This window comes from Apteryx mantelli, chromosome 21, assembly GCF_036417845.1.
Source record: "Apteryx mantelli isolate bAptMan1 chromosome 21, bAptMan1.hap1, whole genome shotgun sequence".
Taxonomy (NCBI): domain Eukaryota; kingdom Metazoa; phylum Chordata; class Aves; order Apterygiformes; family Apterygidae; genus Apteryx; species Apteryx mantelli.
Window position 1 is genome coordinate 13,739,937 of NC_089998.1, and position 27,935 is coordinate 13,767,871.

General features: G+C 46.0%; 1 protein-coding gene across 1 annotated transcript; it reads left to right on the plus strand.

The window, feature by feature from the left end:
- The first annotated feature begins 2,847 nt into the window (after positions 1-2,847).
- UAP1L1 (UDP-N-acetylglucosamine pyrophosphorylase 1 like 1) lies at positions 2,848-26,617 on the plus strand. Its single transcript, XM_067309108.1, has 9 exons — positions 2,848-3,170; positions 14,919-15,123; positions 16,875-17,050; positions 18,254-18,426; positions 19,185-19,378; positions 20,358-20,498; positions 22,071-22,256; positions 23,056-23,122; positions 24,184-26,617. The coding sequence occupies exons 1-9, from the start codon at positions 2,894-2,896 to the stop codon at positions 24,268-24,270; spliced, it is 1,506 nt and encodes a 501-aa protein (XP_067165209.1). The 5' UTR covers positions 2,848-2,893; the 3' UTR covers positions 24,271-26,617.
- Positions 26,618-27,935: the final 1,318 nt, after the last annotated feature.

A 27,935-nucleotide genomic window follows, 5' to 3' on the forward strand; every position in this document is an offset into this window, starting at 1 on the left:
AGTTTTGGTGTTCCCTGTCACCATCTAATTTAAGCAACCCCAAAGATGGAGGGTAGGAGAGAATCACTTCCAGTGGGGTACCAAAGTTTCAACCCAGAAACTTGCCCATCCCCAGGAAATTTCTGGGTAGGGAGGCAGGGATGAAAAGGGGAAGAGGTATATGGTCTGGGGGAAAGCAGCAGACTTTTTTGTGGGGGGAGGGCTGTCTTGTTTGCGCTTCCCAGCTCTGAGATGCCCTAATGTTTTCCATCTTGCTGCTTACTGGGCCTCTCAAGGACATGCTCTGTTTGCTTTGGAGAGGGCCAGGCACTTCCCACAAAGTTGCTTTTCTTCCGACTATTTTTTTCCCTCAGAGGCCCTGTGAGCAGGAAGTCTGGTGGCTGTCTGGCAGCTCTCAGGCTGTCACGAGGGCTGAGAGAAGGGCAGTGGGTGGGAAGCTAGAATAAGCTGAGGGGTTGGGGGTGGTTTTGTTTTCTTTGTCTGAAACATGGTTGGATCGGCAGAGCAAGGATTTATATTTCCAGTGGCTACTACAGTGGCTAGGTGGGGTTGGAGAATCAGGGTCTGAGCCTGTAGCCGAAACATCCTTGAGTGGTGTGTCATGTTTAAGCTTGGGCATATGCACATCTTTCTAGTTCTAGCCTGCCAATATCCTATGAAGCTGCTGTCCTCTTGAAGAAGAAAAGGATGCTGCCTGTGGACAAAACAGGTACCAGGAGCTCTTCTGTTTCCTTGTTTTGCTGTGTCCCTTAGCAGGAAATGGCAGTCATTTGTGCCCAACCTCACCCTCCTTGCCCCCCAACCATCTCAGCAGAACAAGTTTGAATTAGGAAATCATCTGGGACTTAAATGAAATTATGATAGATGCCTCAAGGTCTCAGTTTAGAACCCATTTAGCAACTGTTCTGCCCTGTTATAAACTCTACCCTGCTGCCAATAATAAAGTCAGATAACACAGAGGCAACTAAGGGCATCATGCAGTAAAAATCATGCCAAAGACAGAAACTACCCCTCATTTCATGTTATTCAGGGGACAAATGTGAAATAACATTTCTTTGGGGAAGGTATTGGTGATTATTTACCTACGCAGGCTTGAAGCAGGGTCCTAAAAATGAGTAGCTCTGTCACTTTTCTGATAGGATATCGCATCTCTGACTCCTCTGCTGGTATCACATGAAGCAGTGTTTGCCTTCTGTCTTCTTTAGGGGTACTAGAGCTTTTTTGATGATGAATTTCCTGTTCCATGTACATGTTTTGCATTTTGCTTGGCCCATAATTATCTACTTCCTGCTTTCTCAGGTTGTCCTGTTTGATATGTCTGATCCAACTTGCGATGCTCCCTTTTTATTATTGCTTTACAGAGGAAATTTTCTACCCGCATGTGTGCAATGGCTTGTGGAATCAACGCGGGGAACTTGCAGCAGCAGCAGCAATCTGTCCTGTATTTGCAGACAGTCCAGGCATGTGGAAGAACCTACAGACTATGCCTGTTCATGCATCAGGCCAGCAGTGAATGCAACCACGGTGGAAAGAGACTTCATGTAAATGGGAGCACCAGAGAGCAGAGCTAAGAGTTTTTAAAACCCAAAGCCTCTGTCCAAACAGCAGATCTGTTGAATGCTTTACTGAAGCAGTGAAGAAAAAAAGACTGTGAAATAGCAGCTATGCAATTAACAGGGCTGCTTCTTAACTTGATCTTCTCATCCAATTAAGATCCAGCTCCCCTGACACTACTCGTATGCAGGCATGTGGCTGTGCCTGAGCATTTCTGTCTTTCTTCTAGTCTCGTTCTGCCCAGCCTGGCTCTGACTGCAAGCAAGATGCCACAGAGATGGGCTGGTGACTGGAACAGGGAGTTAGTGGCTGGACTGTCTCAGCAACAGGACTGGAAGGGATTTCAGGTAGCCATCTGCTCCTGACTGGAGTGGATTTACCAGGGGCTTGTGGGCAGGGGTTTAGGGTATTGCACTGCCCTGTTCTTGACAGCCTGTGAGCCCAGCATGGGCTGCGGAAGAGGTTGCCTTGCCATGTGCCTTCTGACACCTGACTGGCCTAGCCTTGGTCTTTGGGTTGTGTCTGGTCACTTTATTGCTGCTGGTGCTGAGTCTCTGATGGGGAACCAGCTATGGGAGCCAGGGGCTTTGATTCCACAGCAGGTGCCACAGTTGGGATGGGGCAGGACCTATCTAGCTACATGTTGTGCTGAAATAATCCTGAGAGCTTTTTGATATGTTTTCAAGTGCAGGTGCAAGAAGTGGTGAAATCCTTGTGAGAATTTTTTAAGTTACACAGCACGAACACCCCTGGTATCCCTATCAGGTACATCTGAGCAGCCAAATACGTTTCATTTCAGCATGTACAAACCACTGCAGAAATGTACCCTTGCCAAATGAAAGCCTGATGTGCAGGGACAACACTGGGGGAGAGGAGGGGCTGTGAATTTAACCACTGTGCTGGCCAAAGGCAGCCTCTCTGGCAGGGAAAAGGGAATGGGAAAAGACCTGGCAGAAATCACATTGTGGCAGAGCAGGAAGGTGCCCTCCGGGCAAGAGGGAAAGAACGTAAATCCAGAAACATTAATTGCCCATGACAAATCGGCTCAGCGCCTGGGTGGCTAACAGCTCCCAGGGACCCGGCGAGAGCGTAACGCCGAGCACGGAGCAAGCTGCAGCCCGAGGCCACGCCGCCTTCGGGCCCGCTTTTCTGAGGCCGCCGCTGGGCTCCGAGCACGCAGGGAGCCGCCGAGGGCAGCGGCGCAGCGGCCGCCCCGCAGGGGGCAGGCGCAGCCCGGCCGCCCGCCCGCCCCCTGCCGGCCCCGCCCCTCCACCCCCCCCCGCTCCCGGCGCCGCTGCGGCCCCGCCGCTCCGCGCAGCCTGCTCGGGCCGGCGGCGGCATGGGGCCGCCCGAGGAGGTGCGGGCGCGGCTGGAGCGGGCCGGCCAGGCTCACCTGCTGCGCTTCTGGCCTGAGCTGGGCCCGGCGCAGCGCGGCTCGCTGCTGGCGGCGCTGGAACCCGGCCTGGGCGAGCACTGCCGGCTGGCGGCGGCGGCCTGCAGCCGGGAGCAGGGGCCGCTGGAGCGCCTGGACAGCCGGATGGAGCCGCTTCCCGCCGAGCTGCTGGGCAGCGCCCGCCGCAGCGGCCCCGCCGCGCTGGAGCGCTGGGAGGCGGAAGGTGAGGACGGACGGGCGGGGGGGCTGCGAGGCCCGCCGGCCCCTAGCCGTGCCCCGCGGCAGGGGGCCGGGCTCTCGGCCCCCCGTCCGTGTCCTGGTCCGCGGGCTCCTCGGCTCTGGGGCCCCCCCTTGTGTATCGCCGGCTCCGAGGCCCTCCCCTCCAGGGTCCCCCGGTCTGTGTCCCCGGGCCCCCACCTCCGTGCCCTTACAACGGCTCTTCTCCCCCGCCTCCACAGGCTGCCTCCTTCCCTGCCCTCTTCCCCCACCCCAAGTGCCCGCGGCAGTGAGTCGCCTCTCAGCCTGCCTTGGGCCTCTCTCTCTGCCTCTTCCTGGCCCCCCGCACACGGGAGGATGCTGTTTGCAGGTGCGGGGTAGCAATTTAGGCTGATTTAGCCGGTTCTGGCTGCAGCTGTGTTTGTCTGGTCATTGTCTCCACTGTGAAGATGAACTGAGACCAGAGGTGGTCCAAACTTAGGTGGTCTTCACCGGAGAGAACTGGACGTGTTTCTACCTTGTGGTCAGTGGCATCTGAACTCAAGGCAATATGTTGTTTTCTGTGCAGCAGCAGGTCTGCCCTGGTGTTAACAAGGAGGTTTGAACAGAACACAGGGGTATACAATTGCACATTTATGCAGTCAGTGAGCCCGGAGTGACCACAGTTAGTCATCTGTTCAGTTCTTGTTGCTGGGCCCTGTGGAAAAATGTTCTCTTTAAAACCTCTGCTCTTTCATCAGGCCTTAGAGTTCACTGACGTTGTCACAGCTGTCAGGAAGCAAAGGTGTTTATATCCCTGAGAGCTGCTGTTCGGGGCTGTCAGCAGATTCATGAGTATACCACTTGCGTAATTCAGGACCAAAAATAGTGAGGTTTGTCTTAAAAAATAGAATGTGGTGTGGCACCTGTGAAATCTGCCGGGTCAGCTGGATCTGCCCTGGGCTGTCGCACTCCTGGTGTGAATCTGGTTTGCGTCCCTACTGTGCTGAAGTCTTCCCCTTGCCAGTGGGAAGGGGTGTGAAGTTTGTGTTTGGGAGGCTGCCCTCCAACCCTGCAAAGACTTGGTTGATGTAGAGACCAGGACTAATCCCAGCAGAATCCCCAGGGCAGAGAGCAATGTCCTGTGGTAGCACACTTGCGGTGACATCTAGCAGCCTTTGCAGTGGCACTGTGTTTTGTACCAGTGTGTGTTTTTTTTTTCAGTGTCAGGCAGCAGCAGGGGCAGCTGCTTTGCAAAGGAAGTCGAGCGGGAGCTGAGGGTGACTGCAAGGCAGGCAGGGCAGAGACCTCCCCAACAAGGTGGTTCTGAACAGGGTCAGCCAGCAGTCTAGTGATCGCTCAGGCAAGCACTTGAAGCCTGAGCTTGAATGCTGCCCCTCAGCAAGAGGGGGAGCTCCACAAACAGTCCTCTCACAGCTCTGTGTCACACCTTAGTCTGATCCCAGGTTACAACAGTACCATGTTACAGCTGGCCTTGAACAGGACAGTCAAATCTCCAGGTGCAAGGACAAGCTGCAGAGGCTGTTGGGGCACATTTAATTTTCATTTTCAACTGTCAAGCACAGTAGCTGAGGCTGGAGAGCCATGTCGTTGGTGAGCCATGGAATGAGGATTTGTCCTGTAGGAAGAGGTAAAGCCTCCAGAGTTAGGTGGCAGTTGAGAGGTTTACATTGCTGCTCAAATAAGGAGTTGCATCAAGGCATACTGGTGGTCTCCTGGACAGCTTAGTGACGTGAAGGCAGTTCTCATGTTAGGACGGGGTTCTTTCCAGGCTGTGCCAGGTGAGGCACAGGAAGAAGCTGAGTTTTGGGAGCAGAGCAGAGCAAAGCAAAGTGCCTATGTGGCCAGTCACATGGTAGAAACAAGGGAAAGGAAAGCATCTGATAAGCCTGGGTTGCCAAGTAAGATGAATGAGACACTGGTTGAAAGAATGTTCTCCGGAGGACTGTTCTGTTCTAGAAGTGGTCCCAGGGCTTCAGATGCATGGTGATCCTTCCTGTCTCCCTCCCTGTGTGGATGGTAAGCCTGGGGTAGGACCTGGCAGCTTGCAGGAGCTGCTGTGGCAAGTAGACTGGAGGTCTTGACCTACATTGCAGGGACTGCATGTGGCCAGCCAGGCTGATTCATTCAGCCTGCTTATGACCCACCTTCCCATGAGCTGTTTGGGACCCCATGAGGTGCCAGACCATCCACCATCATGTTTCCTGGAGCCTGGTAGATGCTGGCAGCCTTCCCTGTCACCTTGTGGATGTGCTGGATGTGTAAAACATGGGGGTAATGGAAGAAGTGGTGGCTGGACCTGGTCTGTGTGGAGTGGCGTGTCAGCATGCTCCTTGCCACTGTCATATGTGTGTGACTCACTACTTTTTTTTAAGTGCAAACTTTATTTTGTTTGGGTACAAAGATACAGATGTCTTCCACACTCCAGTATTCTTTATAAAATATGACGGTTTTCGATCAACACAAAGGCCTGAGAAATCTTTTATTATTATTATTATTATTATTATTTCTTAAAAAAAAATAAGGCAAGAGAGAAACAGCTGTGGCCCTAGAGGAATCTTCCAAATTGCAGCAAGTGTCTGCATGGCCTTGGCCTAAACCCATGAGCAAGGATGTGGGGAGGTGTGATCAGGGAAGTAAAAATTTCCAAACAAAAACAAAAATAGAAGCGACACAGTCACAGGGCAGAAGAAAAGATTTTCTGCCATGTCAAACCCCAAAGATGGGGCTGAGTGGTTAAGGAGGGAACAGAAGGAGGAAATGATGTTGTCTGGCTGGGAGGCTCCGTCGCCAAGGCAGGATGCAGTGTGAGTTTTTGTTTGCTTGGAGGTAGAGGAACACCATCCCCCTGCCCCTTCCAGGAATGCATTAACAGTGGTGACCCAGGGGCCATGTGTGCTTGATCCTGCCACACAATGGGGAGGCCTTGGTGGCCCTGCTGGCCCCATCAGCTGGGTGTCTCTGGTTTAATACGGTAGGTGGTGCCATCCTGGTATTGCTGAAGTCACAGCTGATCTCACCAGCTTCCACAGTGGCTTCCTTTTTCTGTTCAGCAAAATTGGGGTCAGGCCTGAACACACCTCAGTGTGTGGGGCCCTGGCTTGGTGGAGACAGTGTTGATGGGAGTTTGCAGGCAGCCTGGGATGTCTTGTTCCTAAGAGAGTGAAGAAGTAGGTTCTCGTGACAGTTGGGGCATGGATTTGTGTCCAACTAAGTTTTCCACCAGCAGTGCTCATATGTCCCAATGATCTTTTCTGGTGCGCTAAATTGTGACAAGCTGAGCAGGTAGTGAGACAGCAACAGGGGTGACGGAGCCTGGCTGTTCACACCTGTAGCAGCAGCCCAGAAGTGACTGTTACCATCTGGTAGTGGACCTATTAGGATGGTACTCACTGCCTCTTGCTTGAGGATGCCAAAGTGAAGAGGAACAAAATGCATGAATTTTATGGGATGGGTTGATCCAGACTTCTGCACAGTTAATTTAACAATTTTACCGAAGTTGGAAGCTGGAAGTCCTCTTCAGCTCTGCCAGGACAGCAAAGGGCTGATGCCTTGTCCACAGCAAACAAGGCAAACTATATGGGGTCTCCAGCAAGAATTCAGAAGGTCTCATACGACTGGGACTGTTAGCCCCACACAAAAGTCACTTGACGCTTAAATCCAGTTTGTTCTGATCCAGATCTGACCTGGAGGCAGCATTTCTGATTTCCACCAGGAGAGGGAGATGCAGTTCTGCTGCTTTGCTTTGCTTTGTTTTTATGATGCAGTTTAATGCTGGAAACGAGAATCCACCCTCGGTTTTATTTCCTGGAGCAGGGCAACGGGGATTGAGACTTTGTGCTGCTGAACCAGGGCGGTGTCAGCCTGGAGGCTGACATGCCACGTGTCCCTGTGAACATTGCCTTGCCCCTGTGCAGTGTTTTCAGCTGAAGCAGGGCCATCAGCACAGGATTTCTGGGATTTATGCATCCCTGAGAGGATGCACGCTCCAAAAAGCTTTCTTTCAAGGGAATTGCTGTGATGCTGAGCTGGGCCTTATGCCAGGAACTGTGCTGCTCTTTAGCCATCTCCACTTGGCTGCTTGGTCCTCATGAGAGAGTGCTCTGATACAGCTGTTCACCCCAGGAGATTGGTATCATCCCTGAGCTGAGCTCGTGCATGCTTTGCAAATGGGCATCTGAATTCCCAACAGTTTGCACCAGCAGTGTGTATGTCATCTTCAGAGGGAGTGAAGACCGAATAGATGAAACTGAATTTCTTCTTCTTTCCCTTTTGCCTTTTTGTGTTAAAAAATGATTAACAGTGTTAAGCAATCTAAAAGTTATTCTCGGGAGCACCCAAGATATTTTTAAATGGTTAAAAACAAAACAAAACTTTCCATCTGTTACTGTCTCTGAGATGACAAAACTTAATCTGGACAGATTTGCTTTCTAGTTCTTAAACACAAATATTAAGAGATCACACTTTCTAGGCAGCCTTATGGAGGATTGTGTAAATCAAGCACAGTCACTTTTACATTCTGCAAATGTTTTTATTTTTGAAAACTAAATCTAGTGCATGGGCCTCAGTACAGCTCCCATTTCATCAGAAGATCTGATGATCTGTTCTGGGAGCTTTATGTGGCTGTTCTGCAGAATTAAGGATTTTGTTTGTTTTTTTGCTTTATTCTTCTCTTGTTGATGCTGATGTAATCAGGCTGGTGAGGCCTGTTCAGCTGGAGAATTCAATCTGGTCTTGCAAGATCAATCTGTTCTCTCTGCAAAATATATTTTTGTTTCATTTTATATGCAAAATAAGGCTTACCACAGTATTTGTGTATAACTGCCAGCCAAGACATCTTCCCTTTTTCCTTTGGTTGAGCTTTTCATATGCCTTTTTTTTTTTTTTTTTTTTTTGAGTGAGTGAGTGAGTGATAAATATTTCCATTTCCTGCAGGAATTCACAGAATCACAGAATCGCTGAGGTTGGAAGGGACCTCTGGAGATCATCTAGTCCAACCCCCCTGCTCAAGCAGGGTCACCTAGAGCACATTGCACAGGATTGCATCCAGGCGCGTTTTGAATATCTCCAGAGAAGGAGACTCCACAACCTCTCTGGGCAACCTGTTCCAGTGCTCTGTCACCCTCACAGTGAAAAAGTTTTTCCTCATGTTCACATGGAAGCGTCTGTGTTTCAGTTTGTGCCCATTGCCTCGCGTCCTGTCGCTCGGCACCACTGAAAAGAGTCTGGTCCCATCCTCTTGACACCCTCCCTTCAGATACTTGTACACGTTGATAAGATCTCCTCTCAGCCTTCTCTTCTCTAGGCTAAACAGGCCCAGCTCTCTCAGCCTTTCCTCATAAGAGAGATGCTCCAGTCCCCTAATCATCTTTGTAGCCCTTTGCTGGACTTGCTCCAGTAGTGCCACATCCCTCTTGTACTGGGGAGCCCAGAACTGGACACAGTACTCCAGATGTGGCCTCACCAGGGCTGAGGAGAGGGGAAGGATCAATCACCTCCCTCCACCTGCTGGAAGCACTCTTTCTAATGCAGCCCAGGATACCATTGGCCTTCTTGGTCACAAGGACACATTGCTGGCTCATGGTCAACTTGGTGTCCACCAGCACTCCCAGGTCCTTCTCCACAGAGCTGCTTTCCAGCAGGTCAACCCCCAACCTGTACTGGTGCATGGGGTTATTCCTCCCCAGGTGCAGGACCCTGCACTTGCCTTTGTTGAACTTCAGGAGGTTCTTCTCCGCCCACCTCTCCAGCCTGTCCAGGTCTCTCTGAATGGCAGCACAGCCCTCTGGTGTATCAGCCGCTCCTCCCAGTTTTGTATCGTCAGCAAACTTGCTGAGGGTGCACTCTGTGCCTTCATCCAGGTCATTGATGAATAAGTTGAACAAGACTGGACCCAGTACTGACCCCTGGGGGACACCGCTAGCTACAGGCCTCCAATTAGACTCTGTGCCACTGATCACAACCCTCTGAGCTCTGCCATTCAGCCAGTTCTCAATCCACCTCACTGTCCGCTCATCTAGCCCACACTTCCTGAGCTTACCTATGAGGATGTTATGGGAGACAGTGTCGAAAGCCTTGCTGAAGTCTAGGTAGACAACATCCACTGCTCTCCCCTCATCTCCCCAGCCAGTCATTCCATCAGAGAAGGCTATCAGGTTGGTTAAGCATGATTTCCCCTTGGTGAAGCCATGCTGACTACTCCTGATCACCTTCTTTTCCTCCACATGCTTGGAGATAGCCTCCAGGATGAGCTGCTGCATCACCTTTCCAGGGATGCAGGTGAGGCTGACTGGCCTGTAGTTCCCTGGGTCCTCCTTCTTGCCCTTTTTGAAGACTGGGGTCACATTGGCTTTCTTCGCAGCGAAGTGAGGCAGTCATCTGTTCAGTTCTTGTTGCTGGGCCCTGTGGAAAGTGAGGCAGTTGTTTTGAACTTTAGTCATGAATGTTAATATTTTACAGTTGGGAAGTCAGAGCAGACCTACCTATTAATACCTATTAATATTTTTTGAATATTTATGGCAACTTAAAACCAGAAACACTCTCCTATAGTTGTAGGGTTGTCCATGAATAAATGAGGGGAAACACAGTCCCTCTCCTTATGTGCTTGCAGTCAGAGAAGATTGTTCATACAGCCCAAGAAATGCACCATGGTCAAATCTCTCCTAGGAAGAAGATGACCCTGCTGGAAATGAGGGCCAAACTTCTCATGGCATCAGTAGGAGCAGTGACTGCTTCAGCAAGCCCTTCAGTGTAGCCATCTGCTAGGAGTCCTGGGTTGTCTGACTGATCAGTCTACTGGATTTTAGAAAGAGGGAAGAAAAAGAATTGACACTGCTGAGTTTATCAGTGGTACTGCTTTGGACTCGGATTCATCCCACTTATGTCTTGGTTCCTCAGCTCCATCTGTAGTCAGTGCAGGGAGAGGCAGATGCAGGGAGGTAGTTGCTAGAAGCTGAATCATCATTTGGCAGTGTCCAGTTTTCTCCATTCACTACATGTAAAGCTTATGTGAACTACTATCTTATCTTAGACATCCCGATTTAAGTGAGATGACTCCAGCCCTGGTATCTTTGAGTCCTGGCCAGGGATCACAGCAGCTTGTGCTGGATGTTGCCTGGCAAAGTTAGATAGGTTGGTCTTAGGCTTTTCTTGATATGGTGTTAAATCAAGATTTCACATGAATGATTGATTCCCTTTGGTCGTAGTCCATTGCCATGCACAAACCTATTATTTGAGAGAAGTGGCACTTGAAAGCTGAGCAGTGTGGCCTTTCATGTCAGGACCAGAACGTGTGTGCGTATGCTTGAGTTCATGAGATGCCAATACCAGAGCAAATAATGCAGCAGGGGTGGACTTGGGCAAATAATTGACTTAGTCATGGTTTGGTGGCTGAATTGATATACTGGGAGAGATGCTGCTTTGGGGTTGAATTGAAAACAGCAAATGTCAAGTTAAGCTTTCAGGAAGCTTTGTTTTAAATCAATATGAAATACTGTAGCTTAACCAATTTCAGTTCTAGATTATTTAGCTTTTTTTTATGATTTTGTTGCCTTTTTGAAACAGTTCAAACAGTTTAGAAGTGTCATGGGGGAACTTCTTTTTAAGCTTTTTTTCCTGTAAATTTTTCCCTCCCCTAGTTTTTCTACTGGAAACTCTTGGGTCAACTTCAGCTTGAAGGAGCCTGCCAGCCAGAAATTGCACTGCTTCAGTGCAATGTTCACATAAGTTAGGCCAAATTGAAAGGTGTTAGCCATGCTACCCCTGCAGAAACATAGGGCTGAGGTAAGGAATAACGGATACTATGATTTGGAGCCCAAGGAAGCAATGAGTCAAGATAGGACTGGGATGGAAGCAGTTTATGGAGCAGGCTATAAACCTGTGTGCTACAGTTGCACCGTGACTCAGTGCAGTGCTCTGTCTGGTGAGGATTATCCAAAGAACATCTTTATCTAGAACAGCTCTGTGTGGGATGTGGCTGAGTAGACTGATTTTACTAACCCAATATATTAGTCTTGAGTTTCAGCCCAAAGCTGTTCAGACTTTTGGAAAGCTCCAGGTTTACTTACCTGGGTGACTGCAGATCGCCTCGATGCAGAGAGGAAGGATGTGTGCTTCCTTGCACCCTACTGCCCCTGTAGCTGCCTTTCCTAGCTGGTACCGTGGGACAGTGGTGTGGCACAAGCGGTGCAGCTATAAATGAGCTAGGCACTCATTTGCATCCAAAGCAGCAAGTACCTGGAGCCAACTGGATGGTGATGCATATATTTCACCTTCTTACCTCCTCTCTGCTCAATAGGATGCACCCCTTAGGCTTACTTGGCCTGAAAAGCTGCACTGGACAGTCTCGTGCTCTTGTTCTGGGGCACTTGTTCAGTCATGGAGCAGATGTGGCATGGTGACATTCAGAGCCCTTCTTGCCATGCTAGGTCTCCGTGCCCACATCCATCTGCTATGGGTTTTTAATGTGGTTGGACATAATTAGAGAGTGACTCATCCAGCCTAGTCCTTAATCGTTGAAGTGACAACAAATATGTTCTTGCCAGTGTTAATGGTCAAGGGCTTTTCTTTACTTGGATGCTGCTATTTATCTTGCTGTATGAGAGGCTTATCATTACTATGGAGAGGCCAAGATTAAATCCATTCAGGGATGGCAAAGTGAGAGACTTTTTTCTGCAGCCCAGTGAACCAGCTCTGTGTTCTGGTTGAGCTCAGCAGGACTATAACACTCGCCACCTCTTTTGCTGGGATAAAGGGGAAAAGCGAATAGGCAGGGTCTGTGTAACTGCATCCCCACTCATGGTTACGCTCACTATTTCAGTTATAGCTGTGACTTTCTCCCCCTTTCCCTGCCCCAGGACAGTGGAGTGGCTGCTAAAACAGTGTGACCCAAACGGAAGAGTTTAACTTTGATTTCTGACTGCAGTTGTTTTTCCTTCCTCTCCCTATTGGTAATTTTGTCATCACTACAGATCCCTCAACTGCCTTTAACTCCTCTCCCCTCCATCCCTATGGGTTAATTTGGGGGCTTTGCCCAGAGGAGGAGGACTGGCATACAACAAGGGCTATGTGAGGCCAGTTTCATCCTGCAGCCTTTGCTCCAAGGAACAAGGCAAGCAAGCAATAATGGGGCTGCAGTTCCCTGGCAGGTTTATGGAGCACAGAGGTTGGGCCAGAGCTGAACATCCCTATTTAGTCTGGTGATAAACTGGCTTTCATCTTCCCGAATGTGTGTGTGTACATGTGGAGAGGAGGAGAGGAAAGGGAAGTGAGAGAGGAAACTAAAGGGAAAGAAGCTTGTGTAATGAGGCTTGTGTTCAGCAGGGCTGCATCGCTGCACCTAGGCAGGCAGGTGCTCAAAGTGCAGATATCGCTCCTTGGGCTGGCGCCGCATGCTTCCTCCTGTGGCATCCCTGGCGTGAGAGTTTGCTGCCTCTCTTCCCTGGGGGATAGCACCTCTGAGGAAGGCACCTTGGGCTGCTCAGTGACACCCTTGTGTGAGGTCCCAGACAGGAGAGAGTTGTCCTCCTGGAGCCCCTTCTCTCTGGGTCCTTTCCTTGTGGCTGGTGGTACAGGGTGCTGCCTCTCTGGACCCACGTGGAAGCCTGTGCCCCTTACACTAGCCCCATTACATGGCTGGCTGTATTTTTCTCATGTCAAGTTTCCACTAAAGGAAGGCATCTCCTCTGTGGTCGCCTCTTTTACACAGACGGGGAAACTAAGGCGAGTAGCCCCTGACTCCTGTAGCGTTGTAATGGATGCTGTTAGCTGGGTCGTGCGCTACCGACGGCGTGCCTCTGTGCGCAAAGCTCACCGAGGCTTTTCTGCAGTGCTGCCTCTCCGATGAGTGTCAGTGTTATGGGCTGGAAGGCAAGCAGTGTGCCAAATAGCAAGTAATAGTGTTGTAACTAATACCTTCGACCCCCTGCTCTGTGTTTTGGTAGTCTTTTGCACTGGGGAATTCAATGATGAGGCAAAGGAACCGTTAATTGCTTGTGGTTTATTGCTTAAAGTTAGGCTTATTTTATCTGCATCTGGGTGTTGCAGAATTGAAACTTTAGAACTTTGCTTTAGTGTAGCTATGTATTTTGCAATACAGTTCACCCTTGGTCTATGCCTTTTTAATGTCAAGTTTAAGTCCCTCCAAGCTTCGCCTTCTGTCCAAAGGCTGCTTAAAACTTTGAAATCCTAAATCTTTCACCTTCAGTGCAGGTTTCCCTCTGGAAAGCTCTCATAGTCCCACTTAGAGCCGGAGGTTGGACTAGAGATCTCCAGAGGTCACTTCCAACCAGTATTTCTGTGATTCTGTGAATTATTTCAAAGGTCTGTTCTGCAGCAAAGTAATGACAGTGTTGTGTAACTGGCTTTCTTAAGTGTGCCTCAGCAATCATTATTAGCGTTTTTGGAAACAGTATATTTAGGCTGAAACATGATGATACTGCTGTGGTGGGTCTGAAACCTGCCAGCTTGGGGGATGTCAATAATATTATCAAAATGTCCTGGGTGACTTAAGTCTTTTTTTTTTTTTTTTAAATTGCTGAAAGCTGGACTTTTGAACAGAATTGAAACCAAGTCAGGTTGTCACAGCAGCAATTGGTATTTTCTATCTTACTGCTCATTTTAACAGCCAACTATTTAAAGGTAAGCATAACAACAACCCATTGCTTCTTCTAATTCAATATCTTTGGTCCTGGTGTCTTCCAGTCCAAATTAAGATTTTTATTTATTTATTTATTTATTAGTCCCTGGCAGAGTTAAAATGATGCAAATTTGGATGTTTGTCTTCTCCTTGGAAGCTGGGGAGGAGCATGGGCTGCTCCGGACTGTGGGGAGCAATGGCAGGCATAACTATGTGCTGTAGACTTGCATAAGGTTGCAGGAGGCTCTGATTGCTACTGTACACCATCAGAGCTGTAGCTTTTTCCCTGGGCAGCCCCAAAGCTCATTGCACCTGAGAGGAATACAAAACGTCATTTAAGAGAAAATCTTTGTCCCAGTTGAACATGGTGGTTACTGTGGTTCTTGCTGGAGAGAAGGCAGGGAACAGTCAAAGAAAGAGTGAACTGGATGTTATAATGTGGTCTGGTTATTCCCCAAGCTTGGACTTTTCTGATTTAACAGAAGAAATGATATCGTCTTTAACTGGACTGTGGGCGTTGCAGCTTCTGCAAGCTTTGCTGTTGTTGTTAGTCCTGACTGTATCCTAATAACAGTGGGAATAGTACAGATAGTTGAGTAAGACAGATTCCAGAAATCCCCATTTTTTCCTGAAGACAATGAGACTTTTCCAGGATGTAGAAATTTTAGTGGTAAGGGACCACTACTCCAGCCTCCTGTTTGGAGCAGGACTATACCCAACACTAGATCAGGTTAGCTATGGCTTTCTCTAGCTGAGTATTGAAAACCTGAAAGGATGGAGGTCCCCCACCTCTCTGGGGTCCTATTCCAGAGCGGCACTACCCTCCTGATAAAGAATTTTAACCTAATGTCCAATTTCAACTTCCAAAGCTGCAACTCGTGGCTGTTTCCCGTTATTATACCATCTGTCACTTTAAATGAGGAAGCTGAGGCATCAAAGAAGCGAAACAAATTCCTTAATACTGCGTGCAACATCACATTTCTCTTCCAACAGTGGGCCTTGAACTGTCAGCCTCTGGCTGTTGCCTGAGCTCTGTAGAAAGCCTCAAGAGTGCAGGGTGTTTGTTTGCCTTTATTCTTGTGGTTCTTATGTTCCTGTTGGCTTCTTTCTCCTGTTCAGGTTTCCACCAGATCTCGCAGAACAAAGTGGCAGTGCTGCTGCTGGCTGGTGGGCAAGGAACTCGCCTGGGAGTGAGCTACCCAAAGGGCATGTATGATGTGGGGTTGCCTAGTGGCAAGACCTTGTATCAGATCCAGGCAGAAAGAATCCGGAAAGTGGAGCAGCTCGCTGGCCAGAGATACCACTGCAAGTGTACCATCCCTTGGTAAGTGACCTGAAGCCACCGACCTACCATACAGGGGTCTTTGCATTGCAGCCCTGCCTACGTTGTCTTCTAGAAGTGCTCTGCTAGGAGCCATACAGAGGCATGTTAGGGGAGAGCCTTTGCTCTGCAGGGTTTGCGATCCCAGCAGCTGGAGGTGGGGTGCGAAGGAATGGGAAGTGTGACAGGCTTATGTCCGCAGACCTGAGGAAGCAAGCCCTGCCCTTGAATTGCTGAACACTACCCTAACCACTGTAGCATGCTGTCTTTTAAAGCACAGACCCTGAGGACACTACAAACACAACTTTTCAGTGCCTGTTTCAGATCCTTTGAAAGAGATTTATTTGTATCGTACTTTCTCAGAGTTGTGCATGGAGGGAGAGATCGCTGAGTGCTCACTTTCCAAGACCCTCCCCCTGCCCTTATGTCCTATTTCTGCCACAGCGAAGAACTTTTCACCTCACAATGGTAAATGCCTGTCATGCTCCTTTTTTAGGCCACCTCCTGCTGTCACTGCAAAAGGAAAATGTCATAAAATGACACCTAATTCTAAGGTGGCTTATTTAGAGCTGAATGCCTGCTCTCCTAGCTGCTCATAGCTTGCAAAAGCCTCCAGGCTTCAGGAGAGACTAACTGTGCAAGGTGCAAAATGTGAGTTCCTTAAGGGATGTGGGGGGTGAGAGAGAGGAAGGCACTGCAGCATAGTTCTGGGAATGTCTCGCTGCCAGCTGTTCACCCCTAAAATAGAAAGATTTCTTTATGAAGTCACCACCCTGTCTGTCTGAGCCAGGGTTTGGGCAGAGCAAAAGAGCATATATGCCTGGGTTCTTCAGGGTAGCCCATTGTGTTTTACAAATTGGTGACTGAAGGTGATTCGGTTCCAGGTTGTACATCTCTTAAGTCATGTATATGTGATGTGAATTGCAAATGCTCCCATCTCTGATACTGCTCTAAGCTAGGATGGATTATTTGCAGAATGCAAACTCTGTTGATACCCTTTAGAGCTTGTCTCTCATGGGCTGAGGAGACAGTTGGCTGCTACAGTATGCCAGAGGCCAGTTCATGCTGTGCTGCAAGGATGTAAATCAGTGTGTTGATGAGGTCTAGGCCCTCCTATTCAGGGCACAGATACCCTAGTATGCTGGCATAGGACCCTATAAACCTATAGCAGTAGTGGTTGGAGAAGCGCTTGATGGGGAACTGGTGAATATGGCTCTTAACGATTGCTGAAGAAGGAAAATAGCAGAGGGAGAGAGACAGAAGGAGTTTGGAGATGGAAGGAGAGGGGGAAATAGAGAAGCTTAGGAGAAAAACAAATCATACAGCCAACATTTGAAAATGATGCTCTTCACCTTGGCACAGAAGAGGCACTGGCAGACTTTGAGCTCCTGGAGATTCACAGCTAGTTCTCAGCACCTGGTGCTGATCAGTGCTTCTTTAAACTCTTAATATCGGTTTGAATCTAGGGTGGATGAGGCTGTTGCCTCACAGTGAGGCTCTTGCCTCACTGTCCAACTCACCTGGATATCTAGATGTCATTTGCGAGAGGGAAAGGCTCTTGCACAAGACCCCATGCAGCCTTCTGGCAGGGTGAGTTCTGGAGGAAAATTCTCCTGCTTAGCTCCTACAATACAATATTGAATTTGAGACTTACAGGTTTTCCCCCCTTTTGTATTCCATCTGTAGTTTTGCCTTTTGCTTGTGTTTTCCTTTTACTTTTACTTGTTCATTGTTCAGCATCTGTTCTCACCCAGGTACATTATGACAAGTGAGTTTACCTTGGGGCCGACAGAAGAGTTCTTTGCAGAACACAGCTACTTCAACCTGGATAAGTCAAACGTGATCATGTTTGAACAGAGGATGCTGCCAGCTGTCACCTTTGACGGGAAGGCCATCTTAGAGGAGAAGGGGAAAATTGCGATGGCTCCAGGTACCCAGCTGTTTACCTTCGGTTGGCACAGTAACGTAAAATGTGTTGATAATTACTGCCACCTATCACCAGCCTTGGCACACAGGAGCGTTCTTTTGGAGGTCAATGTTAATGCTTCTGATTAGCGTGGGAGGGTTCAGTTAAATATTTTCAGTCTGGTAATCAAGAGTATAGCAGTTTCTGTTTAGTTCTTGCTGGAGATTTGTCCACATCACACATTTTTTATCAAAGCCTGGGAACGTGGGCAGGATTCGAAGGACTGCAGCTGCAGGTTAGGAATGACATGCATTGGTAGGTCTGTGTATACACAAGATGAGGTCTCTGGGTGAAAGTCCCTGGGGCACTACCTGCTGGGCGTGAAGCTGTCAGGGGAGCAGTGTGTGCTCCTTACTGCGCATACTGCTGGCTCTGGGCTTATGGTCTCTCAGCAGAGCAATGCTGTCAGGCTGGGGAGAAAGTTCACCTGGTTGAAGGCTTCCATTCAAGGCTGATAGCTGGAAATGGCAAAAAATTCAGCAAGAAGACAAACTCTTTCCAAAATGATTGACATGTCTCACCTTGAAAAGTAGTTCTCCCCTTCTTTCAACCTGGACACGGTAACAGAAGCAGTGAAGGCAGCCCAGTCAGAGCTATGTTGCAGTGATGTGGTTTTGTGGCTGCATGATGGTTTTTCTGAGCTGACAGGAGTGTCAAAGAAGGAACCATGAAAGGGTGATCTGTGTTTGCTGAACAAATGTGCCAGTGTCTCTTCTACAGCTGGAGTTCAAGCCTTTAAAAAAGGTAGCAGGTTGGGATGAGGGGGAATCTACATATAATAAGATTTATGTTAGTCTTTTCTCCCCCCAGGCTGAATTTTAAACGTGCTTTTGCTCTGGACTGGATGACAAGAAATGTAATAATCCTCTGCCACCCTCTGTATAATGCAACCTTAAAACACTTCATAAAGTCTCATATTATTTCTCTGTGAGGTTGATGTACACAGTCCCACTTCACTGATGAGGAAACTGGGGTATGGAGGGGAACTGGGTTGCGTGAACTGAGTCTGTGGCAACACTGGGAATAAAATCCAGTAGCGTTGACTCTTGGCCTGAGCATTTACTGCTAGAAAACATTCCCTGCTCTGCAGCTTTTGCTCTGATGTTAGTCACAAAAAACACATTGTCACTAATGAAACAGGGCCTCTTCTTTTCTCTTGCATTATAGATGGCAACGGTGGCTTATATCGTGCTTTGATGGATAATAAGATCTTGGATGACATGAAACAGCGTGGTATCCAGTATGTCCATGTGTACTGTGTGGACAATATCCTCGTCAAAATGGCAGATCCAGTCTTCATAGGCTTCTGTGTTTCCAAAGGGGCGGACTGCGGTGCTAAGGTGAGGTAGTGCTAATGGGCCATCTCCCCACTGGGAATTAAGGTCCAGTTGTGCTTGGAAGCTGTTGGGTAGGGATGTACTAGGATAGGATGTTGGATGTACTAGGATATTAAACCTCTGACAAAGATGGCTGGAAAAGAGCAAATTTAGACATGACAGCCTGAACTGCAAGTAGTAACTGCTTGTTGCCAGTGCCATATGCAGAGTACATCCCTGTAGGCTAGAAGCTTTATTGGACTGGGGCACATTTTATAGATGCACATTTTAGTTTAATCCAAGCACTCTTTATGTCCCGCTGTGGAAGATGGGGAAAACCAAACCAACCTGATTTGAGACTCTGAAGTGGCAGGGTCTTAATGTTTATAAGGAAAGATTTATATTGCATTAATCATTTATACTGTTCATGCAGACAGAGGGCTGAAGGCTAAGAGCTGTAAATATTTTTCATTTAATACTGGGTCCCAGTTAAAAGTCCTTGATAGTAAAACTGCCCTGAAGTATTCTGGTTTCTTGCAAATGTGGTCTGCATTCTGAGCAACTGTTTAATTAAGTGGTTGAGTACTGGTTCTTGTGCCAGGCTGTGGGGGCAAAATATGCTTCCAGGCTACTCTCTATACTCAGCACTGTCCTGTTTGTGCTGTTGAGGCACTGGAGAATCAGCATGCAACAGAGCCTTGTAGGGTAGTTTATATGTGGGAGTTGGCATAGTGCTGGGTTTTTCTTCCTCTTTGTCATAGCCTTTTGCCCTGTGGCTGCAGGTGGTGGAGAAAGCCTATCCCACAGAGCCCGTTGGGGTAGTGTGCCTTGTGGATGGGGTCTATCAGGTGGTGGAGTACAGTGAGATCAGCCTGGAGACTGCGCAGCAGCAAAGCCCTGACGGGAGGCTGATGTACAGCACTGGCAATATCTGCAACCATTTCTTCACGGTTGATTTTCTGCAGACAGTGGCCCAGTAAGTTCCAGCAGACCTGCCAGGCAGCTGTGCCACCCAAAATTACTTTCAAGAGTGGGTATCTCAGTTTCCCACTTGGTAGTTTCAGCTGTGGATAGATCCTGCTCTGCTCTTCATCTCCTCTCTCTTCCAAATTGTTCAAAACAGCTGTATCCACTTTCTGACAGCTCCAGCATGCTCTTTAGGCCTTACCCGATAGACAGGTTGCATGCTTTGTAGTTAAATCAACTGGGATATAGCAGACCATCCTGGGCCTGCAGGGATGAGGACCCATGTGGGTTGCAGTGTGGTCAGTGACGCAGCCCCACATTCAGGACTTTCAGTGGGAATTTCATCCACACCATCCCTTGGGACAACAGAGATTGGGGGAATGGGTGAAACTGGAGATTCTGCAGCCTGGAGTTGGGGATATGATACTAGGCATTCAATAAGCGGCTCTTTTCCCTTAGATTTGGTGCTGATTCAGGGCACCTTGGGGATACTGGTCTGCTGTGTGGGTTGTATCTGTGGGAGGATATGAAACTGATGTAGTTTAAAAATGTGGGGATAGTTATGGGGGGAAACCTTACTTCACTTCTGTCTAGTCTTGAGCCAGACAACCTTCTTGAAGAGCCCAATCCATCTTTGTGTGAGGATCAGCTCTGGTACACTGTCATCCTGATCAGATAACACCTTTTTTCCTCTGCCTGCTATTTCAACTGGACACAAGGTCCTTCTTCACCTCCTGCTTTACTCGATTATGTTGCATTGGTGCAGGCATGGAGTGGCCACTGCACCCCACCGCACAGGTGACTGGACCACTCTGATCAGTGAAATGTTTCCTGGACATATTTTATATGCATTTGGAAAGAACAATATCCACAACAGTTGAGATATTACCAAGAGCAGTAATAAGCCATCTGTTTCCCAGAAAAGTAGTTCTTCTCTCAAAGTGGGCATGAAGTAAATGAACTTGTTTCTCCTCCTTTTGCTCTGGCAGGAAATTTGAGCCCCAGCTGAAGCATCATGTAGCCATAAAGAAGGTGCCATACATCAACGAGGAGGGAAATCTGGTAAAGCCGCTAAAACCGAACGGGATAAAGCTGGAGAAGTTTGTGTTTGATGTGTTCCAGTTCTCTAAGTTAGTGGCAGATGTGAATCTTTTTTTTATTTATTTTTTCCTTCTCAATGTTTGTTTGAATGACTGTAGGTTGTAACAGGCCTTGACAGGGAGCACGTGGTTTGTGGGTGGCTTGTTAAAAGACTGTTGCATTTACCAACCTTCTCCAGTGTGACAGTAACTCCACAGGCTCTGAAAGGTGCATTCACAGAGCCTTTGGCAGCCAGGCTTGCTCTGGCTATGCTCCAAGAACCATTTGTTCCATGCAGGATGGCTTGGCTGGTTGAGCCTCTGCTAGCTGTACGAACAGAGAAGAAGAAGAAAAAAATTAGTGCAAAGCCAACATTTAATACAAGCCCATGTTTGAGTATTTCGACCCACAGAAATCAGGTCTTTCAGAATTGTGGCTTCCATGGCAACTGCAGCTCTTGTTACGTTTTAAGTGCATATTAAGCCAAGGCTCAGTTCACACCCTTTGTGCTCAGAAAACAGGTTGCTTAAGCACTGTGCGGCCAAGTTACTGTTGCTGTGGGAACTGTAAGTGTTGACTTGCCAGACTCTCTAAAACATAGCAGATCATTTGTCCCATAGTGGTAAAACAGTTTGAGATACTTTGTTTTTAGAGGATGCGGGATTTTAGTAGTTTAGGAATCTAGAGTATAGTATTGGGTATAGTTATTTTTGTTTTTAGAGATTTGCTTTAGAATCAGACAGCTCAGGACTTGAACTCAGGTCTCTGTTTCCTGATATGCATTCAGTAATGAAATAGCATAATAAGGACAAAATTAATGTGATGAAAACAGATCTGAGTTCAGAGCTTTAAAGGGGCTTATTTGCAAACAGTGATTTCTTTGTGTGCTTTGTTAATAATAATGCAAAAAACCCTTGACAGATGCTCTTCACACTTGAAATGCAGAAACATGCAGATGTTACTGCGGTATTTTTATTTGCATTCCCATTTCTGGTAGACAGCTGTACTTAGCATTTGACTGTGACTTCTTCAAAGTTGCTAATTCATACCTGGAAACTGATGTCCTTGGTTCATCCTTGCCCACAGACTCCTACATGGAGTGACCACTTCTTGTAGCAGGGAGGCAGTGCCCTGAAATGAGCTGCATATCTTGTTTCAGAGCAAAATTATCCTAAAGACTGGCCACCTGCAGTGCAGCCTGCATCCTAGCTTCAGACATCACTGCTGTCTCCACCCTGTCTTGCTTATTATCCTCTTAGCTGAGACTTTTTGTCCAAAAAGCCTCCTAGTCTCTGGAAAGGTTTCTGTGGGAACTCCGGAGAACTGTTGCTTCTTCTCTCATCTGTGCACAGTTCTTCAGTGTCAGGAGGCTGATGTTATGGTCCCCAGGAGCCTGGGCTTCTAGTTGGGTGCTTCTGTTGTCAAGCCCTGGTACTCCTTTGCTCTCCAGGTGGGAGGTGGGCTTTCCTTAGCTTAACTCTGCCGAAGGCTGCATACATCACTGCTCCCTACAATATGTATGAGCCTTTCCCCATGAAAGTTGTTGTTGCCATTTTTCTGAGAACAGGACTGATGGCTAGCTTTGTTTTTCATTACTATTGTTTTCTCCCCTTTGCTGGTAGGAATTTTGTGGCATTTGAAGTTTTAAGAGAAGAGGAGTTCTCCCCATTAAAAAATGCAGACACAGCTGACAAAGACACTCCTACCACTGTTCGGCAATCCCTCCTGGCCCAGCATTACCGCTGGACTCTCAAGGCTGGGGCCAGATTTGTGGATGAAAATGGTTGCAGGATACCAGAGAAACTCAGGTGTGAACCTCTGTGACCTGCTCTGTAGCTTCTCTCTGTGGCTGCCTGTCCTTTGCATCTGTGTATACACTGTGCTCCACAAAACTGGGCATTTCTCTGATCACACAGTGACTTGGCATGACTTTGTCCAGCTGGCCTTTTCTGAACAGTTGGAGATCAATATCTATTACTGCTCCTGCTCCATTACTGATTATAAATACTGTAGACAGTAATATGCAAGTAACTCGGTGCTTTAACTCTGACAGATTCCTGCCTTTGGGGTAGTGAGCTGACTCCTCCTATAGCAACTCTGACACAGTGAGACCACTGCCTTAGGTAGATGCAATCCATTTTAACATTCAGGATTTAGCCAGCCCAAGGAATTGTAATTTGTAGCCATCACCAGCTTTTCTGAATATGGCCCCAGTACTTAAAGCCAAGCAGCAGTCTCAGATGGGCATAAATATCAGCTACTATACAGCAATTACTACTTCAGATACATTCTGTGTCACACTGAATGAAAAGCTGTGTTTACTCTATGGATTATTAGTTTATCAGCTCATAGTTTAATAAACCTTTAAGCTGTTCATGTTATTTGAAAAGCACCTCTTTAAAAATCACTTACTTGCTTTGATGAGAAATAGTTGGTACCTGCTAGTTCCCTTTTATTTCCACAGTTCTGGTTCAAATAATGTCTGATGCCTGTGAATTTAACCTCTCTCTTATCCTTCTGGATGTCCTGTTCTTGCTGAGCTGTCAAAGAAAACATGCCATTTTATAAGCCTAGCAAAAAGTTAAAATCCTGTTTTCTCTTCTTTAGTGTCTCAGGAACTGAAGATCCTCCTGCTGTGTGTGAGATTTCTCCATTAGTGTCTTACTTTGGAGAGGTGAGGATAATTATCTATGGAGGTATTTTTAAGAGAGGGCATATATGTATCTGATTTCCTGCAAAACATAGGGGATTTCTTTAGCCTGTCTTTGCCAAGAAATAGTAAGATCAAGGGAGCCAGGACTTGAGCTCTGTGTTACATTCCTAGTTCCATTATGGTTTACTCTTCAGCAGTTTGCTCCCTCTCTGTGTATCTCAGTTTTAACCATCTGAAAAATGAAATTTGTAATGAAGCTGCACAGTTTCATTAATACTCACAAGTACTTTGAGATCCTTTGAATGAAAAGGACTACAGAAGTGCAAAATATTCAAATTACAAAATGCATGGGGTTACTATATATGGCTGCATATTAATTTGCGCTAGTGATCTCTCCCACAGTGAGTGAATACTAAACAAGAAAGCATGGTATGTGCATTGTCTTGGGAGAAAGCACATTTTGGAACAGATTTCTGAAATTTGTTCCCCTAAAATTAATTGGTCGTGAGAAAGCCACTTCCTTTTAACAATGTGAAGAGAAGCCTTCGGATGTTGGGCAGACAGGGTGAGAAATAGTGGATTACAGAAGGATAGGTGAGGGACAGTGAGGAAGGGCATTCATAAAGCTTCACATGTTATCTTTGCTGTTTTTTTTTCCCCTGCAGATAGCTAACTTATCACAATCAGTGTATAGAAACAAAATGAAGACAAGGCAATTTAAGTTGACTCTTCTAGGACTGCTAGGACTGTTCTTAACAAGAGTTAAGGAGAGTAATTACAACATGACTTAAGAATATGTCTTCCTCTCTTCCGCCCTCCCCACCCTGGGAAGATTTGTTTCTGAGATCTGTTGTTTTATGGTTCATCTGTGTCTCTCCTTCATGAACTCCAGCCATGTGGTTAAAACCCTTTCCATCTCTGTCATGCTGTAACATGTCACTGGGGAAACTGTTGCTGTTGTCTGTCCTTTCCATGACCTTTTAACTTTAGGCAGTCAGTCATTCTCTGAGAACTTAAAAACAGTGTAGGTAACCAGTCTGATGTGTTTATAGCCTAACTGTATTGTTTTTGCGTGTTCTCAGGGTCTGGAGGTGTACATGAAAAACAAAGACTTCTGTTCTCCCTTTATACTCGATGAAGATAAAGCGGAAATGCTAAGAAATTCTTGAAGAGGAGGGAGGACTTTTCCCCCCTCAAATCTGATGTATATCCATTATGAGAACTGACACACTAAAATGTCAGCTATTAAGTGTGCTATGAGAAATTGCTTGGCGTTATTGGATGGATGCCAAATCCTTGTAGCAGTTGTGTTTACACACACTTGTATCCACTCCAGTTCTGTTTGGTAACTTTGAAGGCTGTGCCTTTTTACCTCGATCTGTTTTGTAGGCTTAGATATGAATGAAGATTAAAACCTTCCAGATACGAAACAGATTTTATATTTCTTTTTTGTTGCATGTACAAATATGTAAATCAGCCAATCAGGACCTAATCAATCTGCTTTGCATTCAAGAAGATTAAATCTCTGCAGTGCCTTGCTAAGTATCTTCTTCCTGCTGCTTTTTTTTTTCTTTTTTTGAAGTTGTGAGCACAGATGAAGCAGGATCAGTGTGAGGCCCCAACCTGAAAAGTGTTAAATGACTTTGGACATAGGGGCATTTCTGCCCACAGATCTGTCTCTTCCCTAATCCTGTGCAGGTTAGAAGATCCAGTTCAGCAGTAACATTCTCTAACCCAATTGTACAGAGACGTTTGATGAAGATAGGGATGCTGCTATACAAAGTGTTGCTTGAGATATGGACTCTAAAGCAGGACAGACAGGTTTGCACTGCTAAGCTTGGTGGTGGCATTCCGAGAAAACTGAAGTAAATATGCAGCTTATAAGGACTGCCCTTTACAGTTGTAATAACCTGTTTATTTTAAAACAGGATGATAAGAAATATTTTCACAGCAACCCTCTGCTCTTCTGGTCTTATGCCAAAAATTAATTTTGCTTTTCATTTTTTTCATTACTATATATTGTATTCCTAACAGAGGGACTCTTTATAAGTGCCTGAAAGTAGTAAGAGGAACAAATCCTGATGGTAAAATTTAATGCTTAACCAAAAGCAAAAAAAAAAAAAAAAAAAGACTTAATCCCAGCATAAGTAATGTAAATGGTAAAATACCAGCCTCTGCCTTTATAGTTTCTGGGCAGGTAGTTTTCCAGCACTCTTTCACCTATGAAAATAGTTCTTTAGATGCCTTCCTTTTTAAAGATTTTTACTAACCATAACATAAGGATAAGATAACCAAGGATGCTAATCGTCAGAACATATGTAGCAAATGAACTCTCCCCTGGCTGAGGGATCCCAGGATAGCCATGGTATACAAATTGATTCTTCATGTCTAGTCTTAGGACACTGCCTCTGGTACACTTGTCCTGTGGGTAGCTGCTGCTGCAGCACCTGTGCTGAACATCATTTCATGGGCTTACAGAAACAAAAGGCGATCTGATCTGTATCCCTTAGTGAAGACTGCAGGTGCATTGCTGGATAGAATTTGGTTGATGAGCATACTGTACTCTTTCCCTAAAATCAGGCATTAAGGAAGGCAGTGAGGAAGCTGCCTCATCTGGATAGTTGTATTTCATGCACCTGCTTCTGCTAAGAAATTGTTGTTGCTATTATGAGGAATAAATATTTTAAATAACTTGTGGTTTTCTGTAATTCTTGATATGAAACCACATTCAGACTGTTGCTGAAGTTTAAAAATAGCTTTGAGGGTAATTATAAGTTGTAAGTAGGCTCAAATTTTCTAAAGAAAGCATCTAAATGTCAGTGGCAGAATTTTTAAGTATAAGCTGTATCTGCATATATACAAGTAAATAGCCTTTTGCACCTGCAGATCAGCTAATTACAGTTCTGATTACCTCATTCTGCATGTGCAACCAGTAAGTCTACTTTTTAGTATAAATTAAACATTTGCCTTTGACACTCAATTCTGTAATTTCTGTTGCACAATCTTACTATGATCATTCCATTCCTGTCAGTCAAGTTTTGCATCTGAGAACAAATTGCATTGTATCTTTGTTACTATTGCTTGTCTATTCAGGCACAGGATTGTTTTAAATTACACTGTGCTATAAAGAAAGTATATTTCTTTTGCTTTTTCTAAAGTGCTTTTTCTTTTGAGATTGAATTACAATACAGCCCTGTGTGCTTTAATCATGTGAACACTGAGCTGCTGACATGATTTTTAAAGGTTGTTTTCAAGGAGGAGCTGAATTAGAATGCTGAATGTCCTTTGTTTTTTTGTTTTTTTTTTAATGACTCCTCACATTTTAAACTGGAACATTAATTCTTTTTTTTTGAGGGAACTGAAAATAAAAAATGTCATGTATGTAATAAAATAATTCTAGCATGCATTGTGAAAAGAAGAAAAAGTATCTGAAACAAAGGAAGGTCCCATACTATTCCAGAAACTTTTGGAGACTTAAGCATTTTTGTAATAAAGATATTACTGTGATTTCTATAATGTGTCTATCTGTTTCTTGTTTGTGAAGAAAATATCCTTGTTGTGTTTGTCCCTCCACATCATGGATGTTGTCACCACAGCTGCAGAACACTATCATTGATGGCATGGCTGGATGGTGTAGTGCCTGTGTTTCAAACTTACAGGATGATGTGGAATTCAGGAGACCGTAACGCCAGAAGAAGTTTGACTTTGTGGGATGTGGGTTTTTTTAATGAGAATACTGTGTTTTCTCCCCTGCAGTTTGTTTTTCCCCCATCTTGTTTTTTCAAGCTTATCGACTCAGTTTAGGGTGGGATAACACTTCTATCGGGGAAGGAGTTTAGTTGTGGGTAGTGTGCCTATTTCTTTTATTTAAAATAGACTTGAGTGGTATGGTTCTGAGTCAGGCTTTCATAGCTGTTGTTTAGGTAATGAGGTATGCTGAGCATAAAATGTAATAATACATCTGCTCTGTTTCCCATTGATAGGCACTTTTTAAAAGGGCACTTTTTATTTATAAAACAATCAATAGGGAAAGTTTAGTAATTTTTCGTAATTGACAGATTGTCTCCTGCCTTGTTGGGGTTTAGTACTGTTGTGACCCAACAAAGCTCAGAAGTGCATATTTCTCCTTCCTTATATACTTCTTCCCATGTTTCTCTCTTGGCATCCATATGAAGGTTGCTGGAGGGTTTAGGGTTTTTTTAAGCTAACTGAATGGGTAGTTCCTGTGATAGGAAAATAAATACTAAAAAATAACAATTAATGTTTCAGGATTCTTTTAAATTGTTTCTCTACTTGTTTATGCAGAGTTTTTGTACCTACCAACATTTTTGTTTGCGTGTTTAGTTTTTTTAATCATGAAATGCCCAACCCTCCCAGTTTTCAGTTTTATCTGGAAATCTAGTGCAAGGTGGATTCTCCATTTATAGGCTCAGATGATGTATATTAAACACATTGTTATGTACAGCTGAAGGTGAATTTAGTGCCAGCATGACCATAATGCTCTACTCTAAAGCAATAGTCCATGGCTGCACCAGTATTTTCTTTTTCCTATTGGACTTTGAACCTGATACAGAAGGAATCTGAGATAGCAACATATATTACAAAATGACAATCATATTGTGGCTCTAAATGCATACAATACCAAATAGTGCTGTTCTCTGCTGCTCTGCACCCACTGATAATGTTCCTCCTGCTCCCTAGTGAAGATGCAGAGCAGAACTATTTGCATGTGGGGTTCCTGAAGGCCTCTAGGTCTGTGGAGAGAAGGAGGCGAGGGAAGAAACTGTGTGGGATAAGTGGATCCTGCTGTAGGAAATTTGTGTAACAAAACTCA